At 39.7% G+C, this 14,745-nt stretch overlaps 1 protein-coding gene across 2 annotated transcripts in view; it reads right to left on the bottom strand.

Moving 5' to 3' along the window:
• Window positions 1–4,814: 4,814 nt before the first annotated feature.
• Window positions 4,815–14,745, bottom strand: part of LOC144629698 (uncharacterized) — a 14,849-nt gene continuing 4,918 nt past the window's right edge. For both annotated transcript variants that reach the window (XM_078487930.1, XM_078487924.1), the window contains 9 exons: window positions 14,399–14,443; window positions 12,186–12,293; window positions 11,494–11,514; window positions 10,716–10,895; window positions 8,306–8,449; window positions 7,979–8,105; window positions 6,405–6,534; window positions 5,808–5,879; window positions 4,815–4,887 (listed from right to left, as the gene is read on the bottom strand). In XM_078487930.1, the coding sequence (XP_078344056.1) occupies window positions 5,808–5,879; window positions 6,405–6,534; window positions 7,979–8,105; window positions 8,306–8,449; window positions 10,716–10,895; window positions 11,494–11,514; window positions 12,186–12,293; window positions 14,399–14,443 (827 nt within the window). In that variant the 3' untranslated portion in view covers window positions 4,815–4,887. The remainder of the gene's footprint in view (window positions 4,888–5,807; window positions 5,880–6,404; window positions 6,535–7,978; window positions 8,106–8,305; window positions 8,450–10,715; window positions 10,896–11,493; window positions 11,515–12,185; window positions 12,294–14,398; window positions 14,444–14,745) is intronic.

Raw genomic sequence — 14,745 nt, 5'->3', positions numbered from 1 at the left:
TCCCCTTTCTTTCCTTAATGGCGATTGGTGACATGTAGATTTCAGTACTGAGGCACAGAAGAGATGAAAATAAAAAAAAATAATAATACAATGTCAAATGTGGAGATTTCACTTGGTTATGGTTTCGATGCGTCCTGCAGATATAACAAGCAAAATCTGCAGGAACTTACCTGCCATTTTGCAGGTAAGCCACACAAAAAAAGGAAAAGTAAAGCGAGTGAAGCAAGTGTTACTTAACTCAAAAGACATTTCTAAATATTTCACTAACGAAAAGACAAAATTAAAATAGCCTAAAATGTCAGATCCTTCTTTTAAAAAAAAAAAAAAAAAAAACAAATAAAAAAAAAAAATCCATATTTTAATTATTGATACTTTTTAACACCTCTGATTGAAAAAAAAAAACAAGACTCAACCAAACTCCCAAACTGTAAATTTAAAAATAAAATTAATACATGAATTCAATTTGTATTACAAGTGGTTAAATCAAGAGAATAAATCTCAATCCAAGAATGGAATAAGAATACGTTGAAAATTTAATCTTGAAAAGGCTTGTTTATAAACAAATAGACCAATTTCCTTAGCATGCCAATATTTTTTTCTTTCGCAGGTCTTCACCATGAAAGGAAATATCCTTGTGATATTTTTTCTATCCTTGCAATTCTCTCCTTCAACCTCAGCCAGTTTTAAAGGGGTCCTTGAGAAGGTCACCAGTGTCTTTGCGAAGCCCACAAATGTCGTCTTTGGCACTTACTCCCGCTCAGCAACCGTTGCTGCACTTTCCAGGTTACTACGAGGAGAGGACAGTGCCAAGGTCAAAGAAAGTTTGAATCAGGCAATCTCCACATTGGCATTATTGGACGTCGGAGGAGGCGTCCTAGTTCCTGGAGTACAGATTATGGTTGACGCCATTGCCAAGGAGACTGCCTTTCAAGCAACAAGAAGAGCCTTTAAGACGTACAACGGGAAAATGCTTGGGCAACTTAACCGAAATAGCTGGTCTAAGCTGAAATCGGCTGAAATGAAGAGAATTACTCAAAGTACAAAAGCAGAAAATATTGTCAACATTTTCAGACGATGTGGCAAAACTATCAAGACACAGCAAGACACTAAAACACATCAACAGGGCGAAGAATTTGTTCCGCGTGAAATCTGTAGCTCAGGTGTTAGGCCCCTTGTTCGATACAGTCGCCGTTGGAATCAACTCATGGGCCTTAGGTACAACAATCAGAGATTGTAACAAGAACCCCAAAAACTGTAACCGTGGAGCAATCGCCTCAGCTTCACTTGGAATTGCCTCTGGTTTAATTGGTGTAGGAACTTTTGTTGCCGCGCTTGTTACGACAGGCACTATCAGTGCAGTTCTCGGGCCTGTTGGCGCGCTTGTGTCGGTCATGCTGGCGATATGTGCCACACTGATTGAATTGTATTATCCGGATCCGGCTCGTCTTAATGCATTAAGACGTGAGCAACGACTGAGTTTCATGAGACAACTGGACCAGTATTCAAGGAAACAACTTTACGCGGATACACCGATTTATGGCGGAAAAGAAGGTGGAGAGAAGCGACGTCTATGTTGTCAATCAAGCACTTTTACCGCGATACTTTAAAACAAATGACGAATTAATTTTTGGGCAAGATACGTCCATAAATCCAAGAAAAATGGTTTTTATTCCAGGAAAATGCTATGACCCTTGGAATGGAGTTGATCGATTTACTAGTGGACGGATTCACCCGTCAAGTTTTTTGTACTGCCCGACGCTTGTGGATGGAATGAAAATATCGCTCGAAAGCAAGAATGACGAAACAGGCTATGGCTTTTACGGATTCGTAAAAAATGCAAAATCTGTAAGAGGCTGGGAAAAGAGACAGTTCAAACCCAGTGAGAAGTATAACGGTTCAATCGTTCTCATCAACACCGATCAAGTACAACGTTCAGAACTAAGGAAGCAGCGAGAAGCTCATTTGAACCAAGACCTTCGCTCAATTCGAATTAATACCACGGAGAAAGGCAAAGGTGGTGCATATGATGACCTTGTTGCTGTGGGAAACATGGAAAACCTACACCAAGGTGGATGGGTTCGAATTCATACAGGGAATGGAAATGATGCATTAAACATTGACGGATTTCCCAGCCGTCAAGAAGACAGATTACATGCAATACTAGGCTCTGGTCGCAACACACTATCATTCTTTGGTTTCCCTGAAGACAAAAACTTCGAGATCAAAGGAATTGAGTACGAACCACAAAGTCAAAAACTGCATTATTTTCTTGGAGGTAACCGCCGAAAGCACTATGTTGGTAAGGTTGGAGGAATCAAGATTTTAAGCGCCTCTCCGTTTCAAGATGTTGTGCACTTGTTCGCATCTAAAAAGAGCCAAAGCGGTGACGATTTCACTGTATTCAAGTTCAAAGGAAAAGCAGATTACGTTATCGACATCAAAAAGGTTGCTAACGCCTTTCGTGGCACAGGCAGTGGAAAGCCGTTTGTGTTTAAGATCATTGACAACACAGATAACGGACAGAATGGGGAGACAAAATGCAATAATCATAACTCTCTATTGAAAATTATCAACATTGGCACATCTGGGGTTGCCAATGATATTTTATATCGTGCGGATCGCAGACAAGTTTTGATATATGGTAAAGAATCAAGCCAGCAAGACCAGAGTGACATTGTCAGCACTACGGACGACCATTCTAGTTCAGCAGCTTTGCCCATAACCAGGTGTTCAGGTGAGCCTGGCGATGGCAATCATCCCAAAGGAGGCATTGGTAAAAAGCTGCTTGCCATTGTGTCCTTCCAGACGAAGTGCCCTGGAGAGGTCAAGGCCGATACAGACGAAAGTGGAAACTGCATGATGGCCACCAGGAAGGTGTCGGAACTGGACACAATTTTCTATGACGGGAATCGCTACTTCACTGATTTCACTCGTGACATCAAATCTAGGGAGGCCACTTCGTCGAAGACTTCTGTCTGCACATTGAAGTGCCCCCAAACTCAAGTGACCCGTTCAACCAAGATAGAAATAGGACTCAGACCCAGTGGCGTTCTGATCATAGGAAGCGAGTTGTTCTTGGATCCTTGTGACATGGGAAAAGAGGGTGTGTTGCTTTTAAGGAAAAAATCATGTCTGTTGTGGGAACTACGATTGGAAGGCGCTCCTACGAAATTCGCGGGTAGCGGCAAAAAACATCAGCTGTATGGCTTCAACAAGATCTTGAATGAAAATGGAGATACAATAGTAGATCTAAGTGAGGAAAAAAGAATCGAAATAGACTTGTACAAAATGTACGCAAGGAAAACAGTGAAAACCATTGCTGAATCTGCACGACATGAGCGAAGTAAGGAGGTAGCTAAATCCCTGGAAGAATGCTACAGCAGCTCGAATTCACTTAGCAGCGCCAGCATTTGCCGACCGTGAAGAGATATTGTTAAAGAGAACTGGTGGCTATGAGAACAAAGCACTTTTGCAGAAAGTTTGCAGGAAACCCCCTCCTAGAAACAGAAGAATGTTACGATACATGAAAAAAATTTAATTTTTTTGTTAAACCACTCTGCGCCCAATAAACGTTACACAGAAATTCACTCATGGCTAGTTGGCCAGTATATGGTTTAGCCATAGCCAATACTCAAACTATAACTGTCTATATGGGACCACATTTTCAAAAATTGGCCGACGTAATTTCTTATATCTCTATCCCAATTGAATCCCAAATTTGGCGTAATAGTTACTATTACCATTCTTCTGAAACTGTCGTCAATAATAAGCTTAGCTATAGTTTCGTATTTTATGTGGTTTGCGTTTCTTGCTGAGGGATGGCTTTATACAGCTTGTAACGGTCGGAGCGGTGAGAATAATAAAGTAATCACCAAAATTTAACAGGTATGATTTGTCTTTTGGGTTCGTCCCGCATTACTTTTGCCAAACGTCCACTCTAATGTTTATAATATAGTATGAAGAGCAACGTTCGGGATCGGATCTCGAAAAATTAGCTAGAAACCTATGAAAAACAATTCTCGGCGTTGTCCTTAAGTTGGACATTATGATCAATTTAAACATTTGAATTTTGCATAGAGGCTTCTGGTTATAAGTGTTATACACTTTATACTCTTCATCTAAAGAGTGAATGTTTGGAATGAATGAAGTAGTCGCACTTTGACAGGGTTAGACTGTTTCTTCTTTTCTTTTTAAATTTTTCTTTATTCTGAATGGTCTTCTCGTATCACACGGGTTAACAGGCGGTATTAAACGCAAATGACTGTGACCAAAACCACGATTTATACTTTGCAGTGCACTGAGAATAAGAGAACAAAACCATCCGTAGCGGAAAGAGAATTCCCACCCCTGGGTAGATTAACTTTATCAAAGTTCCTGTTGTTATTAGCGAGCTTAACTGAGTAAAAAGCAAACTACAAGACGACGGCAACGGGAACGAGAACGAGAACGTCGCCAAACAAAAGGCTCTGTGCGTGCGTAATTAATCTTGGTATATTTCTAGGCTATCTTCTGGAGAATAATAGCGTGAAATAAGCAAATTATGCGTAGTTTGGAGAACGTGAACCACGACGGCTAATTTTACGCATTTGTATTTGAAAATGAATATCGTACATGTGACAACATATTCAGCTGGAGATTGAACCGATTGATATACTACATACATCCATATAAATTATTTTTTTACTAGGCGTTGTCCTCGCTGCCGTCGCCGTTGTCATCGATAAAGCTCTGAATAAGTGGTTTAGGAAAAACCCTGTTGCTGGGAGGATTCAGGCAACAGATGTTGGTCGACCCATTATTAAGAAAAACACACATTGTTGAAGCATTTGCTTTTTATTCACCCCTCTAAAGTATGTATTCTACGCTGAAGGTTCTCCGTGCGGTATTCTGAAAAGAATGGAGAGAAATAGGCTGATTAACATCAAAGTATTCGACAATTTGAGCATATCGTACAATCCTAACTAGTTCATTCTCACGACTACTTCTTTTTCCTACGTAACATCGTCTTGGCTCAGAACAATTTCAAATGTAGTAGGAATATAAAACATTCGTATGAGCTGGACTCCGCATCGAGCGGTGCAGGTTTGAGCCCTTGCGGGTTTCATTAGGTTGTGTTCTTAGGCAAGACACTTTACTTTACTTTTACAGTGCTTTTTTCGCCCAGGTGTATAAATGGGTACCGGCGAATTTAATGCTGAGGGTAAACTTACGATGGACTAACATCCCATCTACTCTCTTCAAGTTAATGAAACCGGAGATAAGGGCCAGCCTGATGGGCCTACCCAACACACCGTTCTACCTTTTTATGTGCAGATTAGGGGCCTGGCCGCCCATAATCGGATAAAAACATACACGCACAGGATCCTTGATCTGGAGTCCGACACGCCAACCGTTGAACAACTCCCCCCCCCCCCCCAACCTCCCATTTCAAATAATGTGATTATATAACAGTGTTCGGCCAATCAGACGAGCACGTGGAATGCCCATTTAATCATTAATTTAGTAACCATCGACAGCATTTTATTAGCGTGTTTTGTATTTTCGACAGAGTGAAGTGTGATTGGGACGTTATTGCCTATAACGCCATTGTTATTAAAAGACTTAATTAAATCTGATAAAACAACATCCAACGGCGCTTGTTTACTGACTGAATCGTTGCAGCCAAGTTTCGACAGGAACTAGAGTGCTCTAGCAAAAAGCAACAAGGCACTAGCATAATACCACCTCCCCCTCCCCTCCCCTCTTAACAGGGCCTAATTAACTGGCACTTCAGGCAGCTGATAAACCAATTTAGAGCAAGTTCTTACCTAGCAGCTATCAGCGAAACTGATGTCATCGAGAGCGATGGGACTTCCACTGGCATTTGCTTCGAACAACAGCTAAAAATAAAGTCAGAAGAGATAAGACAGTTTTCTATTGTCTCCGAGGGACTTGTTAGTGCAATGTAAGATTGATTTAAATGCTTTTCTTCTCACTCCTTCAAGTCATGACAAAAGGAATTGAATGACCTAGCTGAATAGTATCTTTGCCCTCCTCGGGGTCGCCCCCCCCCCCCCCCCGGGCGGGCTATCCCATGGTAGGTAGGTAGGTAGGTAGGTAGGTAGGTAGGTAGGTAGGTAGGTAGGTAGGTAGGTAGGTAGGTAGGTAGGTAGGTAGGTAGATAGGTAGGTAGGTAGGTAGGTAGGTAGGTAGGTAGGTAGGTAGGTAGGTAGGGAGGGAGGGATGGAGGGAGGGAGGGAGGGAGGGAGGGAGGGAGGGAGGGAGGGAGGGAGGGAGGGAGGGAGGGAGGGGGTAGGCACAGGTACGTGGGTAGATTGCAAGGTCGTTAGTAATAAAGTACATTGGTAGATAGGCAGAAAAATTTGTGTCATTGCAGGATAAAGATAAAACCGTATTTGACGCACCTGCTTATGTACGCTGACCTCTACCTTTACTTTCTTACACATCCAAGAACCTTGACTACTGCTCAAACTGGCTACAGTAGTTTTAGTTGAACCCTTCCTATTCGCGACCGAATATAGCTTCAATGAACCCCTGTAGGGGAAGAAACAAGAATACAACTTTAAGAGTCGAGAATCAAATGAGCCCACGATTATCATTTTCGAGTCTTTCAAAAAGACTGCTTTATTTTTTTATTCTTAGTTATAGGCAAGCAAGCAAAGCGAGCAAACAGAGCGCGAGAACGACAGCAAAGCGCGCGAAAGAAAAGAAACCCCTGTAGACTTTTTCGGAAAAAGGGACGCCTTTTAGTCGATCTCTTTTGACATGACATCAAGTCATTGTTATCAACTCCGGCCACGCTACCAAAATTAATTTAATCGAGCCCGTGTCACGGGTGACTCGCGTATGTCGTCTCCGCATAAAAGAGGATAGCAATGTGAACCATCTGATTTCGGCAGGTTGTGGAGCTGTTCATTTTCTATTTGTCTGGTAAGGCGCTTTACATTTACATTACATTTCAACGAAAAATTAAGGCGTAAATGTGTTACTTGACATAATAGACATCGTGTTTGTTCTTGGCCTTACTGTTTGCAAAACCTGAGCACGAATTATTGAAAAGAGTTAAGAAAACGTTTCCTCGACAGATTTTCCGATTAAATGAAATGACTACAAGCATTATGCCCGAAATTCAAAGGTCCGATCATTTAAGTCGATTAGTTGAGGAAGATCGACTAAATTGACGAAAACCGCTGCAAATCGCATGCCACCTTCTATCTTCTTTACGCCTTCGACGATTGTAAGAGAAGTAAAAAGTCCTCATTTTCCTCATTTTCTCTGTAAGATATATAGAAAACTCCGCCTCGCTTTGTAAATAGCCAACTGGTCAGCCTCCTACCAGTTGGGATTTTTTTACAAGTTTCTGTTCTATTTACAATATTTGTTTGTTTATTTGTTTTTTGTTTGTTTACAGTGTCCCCAATTAGCACAATAGTGCAAAAGACATCTATACTTAAATAAAGTTATTTATTTATTTTATTTATTTTGAAAAGAAAAAAATAGATTTACTTTTTTTTTTTCCTTTTTATTTTTTTTTTACTTTTTTAACTTTAAATTATTAATGTTGTATAATGATAGGTTGTTTTTGTTTTCTTGTCGTGTCCCAGTGGGGTCTTTTCCCTCGCTAACACTTTGACACGTTAATAAAGTCATTCATTCATTCATTCAAATATATATACGACGCCTGTAACCACGTCTGCGTCGTTTTATGTAATGTGTTTCAGTATTTTTACGTTATTTTTCTAAAGGATTTTTAACACTAAAATTGTTCTTTTTACCGCTGATTTTAATCTGTAAACATTTTCATCTTTAGGCTCGGATCAGCTTTCGTAGGTGTCACTTATTAGTTTAATCGTATAATGAGCTGAAACGATTGACACGTTAATAAAGTTGATTGATTGATTGATTGAGTGATTGATTGATTGATTGATTGATTGATTGATTGATTGATTTAACGTTTAAAAGTAATTTCACTGCTTACCCCTTCATGTAGTAGTTGAACCTGATACACATATCGCCGTGATTGCTGTTGTGATTGGCAAGAACCAACTCAAAGGGGATCAAAAGTTGCGCCTTACCACTACTCCCCTCAGTCACAAGGAACTTTCCTGATGGGAAAAATATCAGATTTCGTTCCATAAATTTTGCAAGAAAAATGGCATTTTCCGTATCTTCAACAGCTCTGGAAAGAGTAACTTATTACCTATCGTAAATTCATCGTTTAAAAAAGTCTCAAGAAATTACTACCTAAGATGTCAAAACTCTTCCATCGCGCTCGACCTTTTATGGAAGACTGAAAACTACTCACCACTCCCCCCTGCTCCACTGCTCGGTCCTCCGCTGCTGCTGCTGCGCATGACAAAGTTAATGTCGTCATCAAACGGCACATTGTGCCAGTCACACATGTCACTGTCAAATGTACAGGATTTCACCTTGCTACTTGCCCCGCTAACTGCAGATAGAAGAAAACAGCAGATGATTGGACATACTGTTCACCCACACAGCGGTCAAACGTCGCGTGCGCAGTTCCCGCCAAAAACTGCTCCATACAAGCCTTTTAAATTTCCTAAAACTTTCGAATAAAGCCTAAAGTTAACCCGCCCCTGGAAAGTTAAGGTTTATACGCTGCTTATGCATTGGAAATTTGATAATTGATCTCCACTGAGTTTCCCAGTTTGAAATTTTCTTTTACCGTGCTGTTTCTTTAATGTTTTCCTTCATCTTTTCATTTTTTCAGCTAAACGAGTGTTTTTACTTTTTAAATAATCCGCATCCGAACCAAAGTGCTTCGACAAACGGCGCCGAGAAGTCCACATGTCGCTATTTTCAAACACGTAGAATTTTTTTAGTCAAAGCTCCAAAAAATTTAGTAAATCCTCAGGATACCGGTAATGTATCGAACTTTGAACAGTGAAAATTAAAACCTTATCTTTGAAATACTTTTCTTGTTTTTTGCACATTTCTGTCGTTTGACCACGGTCGAGACATACCGGCAACGTTGCGGGCAGTTACTTTTAAGTAACTGTTAAAACAGGGTTTACACATGATAACATTCAAAATTCACCATCAAGCCTCGTTTACGCGAATTATTCTCAACCGTCTATTACCTTCATGTAGTTTTCAAGTGGGTATTCTTTTCATCTTTGCCGCTCTGAGAATGCGATCATGATAAAGTTTACAAGTTTGCACTTCGAAAGCGAGGCTTGGTGGTGGAACTTTCCGACATGACTGCGCACAGTAATTGGACACAGCTGAAATTGTTCTACTCCGGGGGGGGGGGGGGATACTCAACAAAGTTTTGTACGGGGAGGCTCCGCCCCGAGCTCCTACCCCTTACCCTTTTATATACCATTTTGCCAGAAATTGTACCCCTTTCGTTTACCTTTTCATGAAAAAAGGTTCCCCTTTCATATACCTGAAAGTCATGGCATAGACTTAAAACACAACGTTTTCTTTTCATTTTCAATAGCGCTTCATAAACTGAAATTATACAGCCATAAATTGCATCTACTCGAAATATTTTTATTAAAAGGCCCTTTCAAAAACCTAAATGACTGATTTCCATACCCTTTCGTATACCTAAACTTGTGAAATCTCTACCCTTTCATATACCTGAAGCCTGAAAAAGGTACCCCTTTCGGGCGGAGCCTCCCCGTATAGGCCATTATGGGGAGTACCCCCCCCCCGGGGTTCTACTGCAGAAGAAGGCCCTGTTTCTACTTCAGCAGTATTGCGCGTAATTTCTGTGGTGGGGTTTGGACACATGGTGCAATAGACCTTCAGCCTGCTAGAGAAATCGCCTGTATCGTGTTTGTACCCTTATTGCTTTTGTCAAATGTTTTAAAACCTTACGCTTGCGAAAATGGAGATGGAAAAACTTGCATATTAAATGATATGTAGCCATAAATGACTAAAATAGCCAAAAAGCGAAACTTTAGAATGTTGGATTATAATGAAATTCTCTAATATATAGTTTCATTGGGGTCTTCAGTTTTTTACTATACTCGAGTCAAGGACTTTGAGTGTTGTTAAAATGAACGCCCTATAATTCCTCTTAAATACGCGGGACACCAAAGGGGGTGGAGTTGAGTTTCCATATTATGAAGGTGTCTGTATTATACAGATAGAGGTTGTATGGATTTTTAGGGACCAAGTCAACTGTCGGTAACAAAGAGGTGTTCGTATCGTGGAAGTGTCCGTAAGAAGAGGTCCCGAGGGGGTACTCCCTATAATGGCTTATACGGAAAGGGGTACCTTTTTCAGGCTTCAGGTATATAAAAGGGTAGTAATTTCACATGTTTAGGAAGGGTATGAAAATCTGTCATTTAGGCTTTTAAAACGGCCTTTAATTAAAATATTTCGAACAGTTGCAATTTATGACTATATATTTTTTTAATTTATTAAGCGCTACATGAAAATACAAGAAAACGTCATGTTCTAAGTCTATGCCAGGTCTTTCAGGTATATAAAAGAGGTACCTTTTTTCAGTAAAAGGTATACGAAAGGGGTTCAATTTCTGTCAAAATGGGGTATAAAAGGGTAAGGGGTTAGAACTCGGGTCGGAGCCTCCCCGTATAAAACTTTTTTGGGTACCCCCCCCCCCCGGGGAAGAGGTACGATTCGACTGTACCAACATCACGGCAACAGTATGAGAATAAAAATTCTCTTCTTAGAACGCAAACATGAAAACAAAAAGTAGAGATCCTTTTTTTACGTACCACCGCAAGCTCCACCACTTCCGCCGCCACCACCGCCTCCTCCACCGCCACCGCCACCGCCTCCACAAAAACCACAGGTCTTCGCACAGTTGCCCTTCATATAGTCATGCCATTGGCTTGACGGGTCGCAAAATCCATTTTGCTTCCAGCCAGGGCAATACTGGCTTTTGTCTTGACAAACTGTTTGAAATAAAAATACAATAGCATTGCATGACACAGACTCACTGAGACTGTTTCTACAATGAACTGAAATATTTGGAACAGCAGGCGTTTAAGGGGTAAGAGGTGAACTCTTTAGTCAACTACGTTTTTCTCGAACACTTTAACGGCGGAAAAGTTATAACTTAAGTTAAAGTCTAATTTATTTAAACCATTCACGTTACAAAAAAGCAAGTGTATTTAAAACCGTTGTATTAAATAATCATATATTATTTTAAAGTGCTGCTTTTAAATAATGAAGAAAGAATATTATTTAGGGATTTTTAAACCTGATAAAAATCGCAGTGACAGATTGTATTTCAATTAAAAGACCACAAATGGACGTTTCTTGGATCAGGAATTTAAAAAAAAACCTGCAAAATCTCTTATAGCTAGTCTAGACAACAGAACGCTTTTCTAATTTTCTTTATTAACTAAATCCATTTTGTAGATATCCCCAGGATCCTACCGTTACATTTTTATATTAACTCGCTATTGATGAAGGGTCTTGTTTAAAACCGGCTAAAGTATCTCGAGAAATTGATTTTTAAAAAATACTATTCACGCAATACTCAGTTACCTGGAGGATCAGTGGGTCCACCTATAAGGCAATAAGAATGAGAATTAATTTCTGGATGAATGGCAGTCTACCGTTAACTCACATCACTACATGCTGATGTCCGATCTCATCTCAAAAATTCTAATTGTGAAGCGCATTGAGCTTTGTAAATGCGCTATATAAGCACCCATATCATTCATTCATCACTACCATTTCTTTCAACCGTCTATTGCAGCAATTTCCCAAAATCAAATGAACTTAAATCTTTAATTAAACTTCGGTCAAACATTGGATTTGCGTGACAGTTGCTTATCACACTGCGACGTAAGTCGACGGAGAAGGGGTTGGAGCCGGGTATCACGCGCGCGCAAATGTGACGAGAATTGTTGACAATATATATCACAGTAAAAGCTAACCGTTTGACGACGTTTATTTCGTATAATTTCGAAATCTGCTAGTTCGAACTTTTGAACTCAGAGTTAATTAAGACGATGATGATGATGATGATGATGGATTATTGTGTATATCAGTATACTTAGCTAAATTGGTAACACAGGCCAGACTTAAAGGCAGATCACCAGCTAGTTGCTGGTAGAACACACAAAAATAAAAAATACAACAAAATGGCCTAAAATTAATATCATTTCGGTGTAATAAACTTCATATCATCTCACGTTATTTATGATAAGTTTTTATCAATTTTAAATACTTACTGCAGTAGCCGCATTTTTTGGCACAGTTGTTCTTCATATAGTCTTTATAGTCTTGGCAATACCTTTGTGGCCATGCTGAGCAGTATTGGTTGGTGTCCTTACAAACACCTAATAAATAGAGTCAACACGTACTTTACAAAAGAAAGCGGTATTAACAGAGGATAAAAAACACTTAAATATTAAGCAAGAATATTGCAATCCACTCACTAAAGGGTACTTAGGTATCTTAACAAGGACTAGAGTTTTCCTTGAAAATAACTTTTAGAAGAATGGGGCGCTGCCCCATTCTTCTAAAAGTTATTTTCAAGAAAAACTCTCCGCGGCGGACTTTTTTTTTCAAGTAAATGATATTGAATTAAGTTGGTAAGTTTTAGGACAGGATGCCTGTTTATATGCGAGCATCACTCCATAAACCGACAAGGCTAGAGACAATGTGCAAATTGAGGCGATGAATGTTTAAAGCTCGCAACATAGATATTGCTCGACAGAACCGCACAAAACGTTATGTTTCACAAATTCACTCCGCGTTCTGCAAGTCCATTCCAGTCTTCCCCTTAAAACATGCCAAATTGCAACTAGCACGTGACTCGGGTATGGGTAAGCAGCCTCTATAAATTTTTGGCAGGAATTAAGAGCAGTTAAAGCAGCTCCCTTTAACACGAATGCGTTCAAATGTTAGGTTTTTGAACAAAGGAGCCATTACACAGCGTTTTAAAAAAATAAAGTCCAAAAGACAAAAAACAATTAGATACAGTATTTTCTCGATTAAACGCCGGGTCAAAACTGCTAATTTTTAAATAAACGCCGGGGGCGTTTGATCGAGGTCCCGGCCTTTATTCGAGGTCCAGGCGTTGCTTTTATGAACTTTACATCCGTAACATTTACTTGTTCCCATGTTGTTCATATATTGTTTCGGTTCTGTTTGTCACAAATCTTGATTGCAACGTGCCGTATGCAATACTGTAACCCTTGGTAATAATCATCTTTGGAGACCCAGGGACAGTTTGTCCGGACGGGACAAAGGGAAAAATTGTTCCACCTTGACAAACTGGCCCTAGGCATCGTAGGATGGGTTATAATAAATCAACTTGAAAAATAACAGAAAGTTTCACTTTGTTAATAAGCGCCGGGCCCCGATTAAACGCCAGCTTCAAATAAACGCCGGGCCTAACAGACCAAGTTTTAAATAAACGCGGGGGTCGTTTAATTGAGAAAATACGGTACGTGTATGTTATGTAAATTTAGGATCGGTGCTGATTTGAACCGATCATTTTGCAGAACAAAAATTAGGGCCATTCCCACTGCCATTATAACCTTACTCCTCTCCCCCTCCCCCCAGCTCCCAGTCGATGATGTCACTCAGCATTTATACGTTAGGAGCAAAAATAGAATTGCTGACTCTAAACCACCCAAACCCCACCCCACTCTACCCCTCCGCGCGCTCTTCCCTCCTTTTTCCCTGACAAACTAGGTAACATTTCAATTCTTTTGAAAAGAACAGTGAAATATTTGAAAACTACTTTGAAAGATTCGCTCAGAATTAAAGAAAAAAAAAACATAAGATAAACCAAGGTAGGTGATATAAAATTGAATTTTCTCAAGTGCCAAATACTGCAGATATGCAACCATCAACGACATTATACACACTGTCAAGTAGCCTGCATTTGTTCCTCTATTGGTCGTATCCTTGGTAACAAGGAAATCTCCGTTTCGAGTTTCCATTGATCGAATTAGAAAACAGCTTTTTGAATGCAACTGAAATGACTTTTTAAACACGGCTCAATTGATTAGTATAGACAAAGTTATTTGAAAATTACGGCTTGTGAAAAAAAAATTAGAATTCAACGGAACAGATCAAATGTTTCATCCACAAAGGCTGCGCAGTTGTGTACTCAGCTGCGAAGATTTTAAATGCATCTAAAAACTGGTTATGTTTCGGCAATAAAACTTTCCTTTAAATAGAAGGAGGCGCAAAGTTTATTCTCTGAAAGACGAAGAATAAAGTGTATGATTTTCGACCCAACGTGCGATCTTTACTTAGGTTAAACCAAGAGAATTCAGGTGCTCCTGCGTAAGATACGTATCCAGATACAAACACGAGCTAAAGAAAATAGCAAGGGTAAAATTATGTGCCTCATTTTGGGCTTAAAAATTCCAGCCTTTGCGTAACAGTGAATGTGGTGACCATACTAAGATAGGGTAATTTTTCTTACTTTGTCTCTTTTCGCGGTCCTTCACTTCTTCGTCTTCTTCTGGAACTGTTTCGCCAAAACAAAAATTAAAAAATTAGTAGGGGGAATGGTTATAATGCATATACTAAATATTGTTAGATTTTTTCCTGAAATGCGAAGCATAAACTTATAAAAACAAATTTAGAAAGATATTTTGTACGCCGTGTGTACACTTTCTTCTGTTAACTCGCAGCATACGAGATTCTCCGATAAGAAAGTGGTCAATCGCTACTGCTGCTTACCAAACGAGGCTGTTCTTGAATCACATGCAATTACAAAAACAAAAAATTCGCTCAAGCAAAAACTTTCCGCTGTTTGTCTATTCAACG

The sequence above is a fragment of the Oculina patagonica genome, chromosome 1 (genome assembly GCF_052425735.1).
Source record: "Oculina patagonica isolate OP01 chromosome 1, crgOcupat, whole genome shotgun sequence".
In the NCBI taxonomy this organism is placed as follows: domain Eukaryota; kingdom Metazoa; phylum Cnidaria; class Anthozoa; order Scleractinia; family Oculinidae; genus Oculina; species Oculina patagonica.
This window is presented reverse-complemented; position numbering and strand designations above follow the sequence as displayed.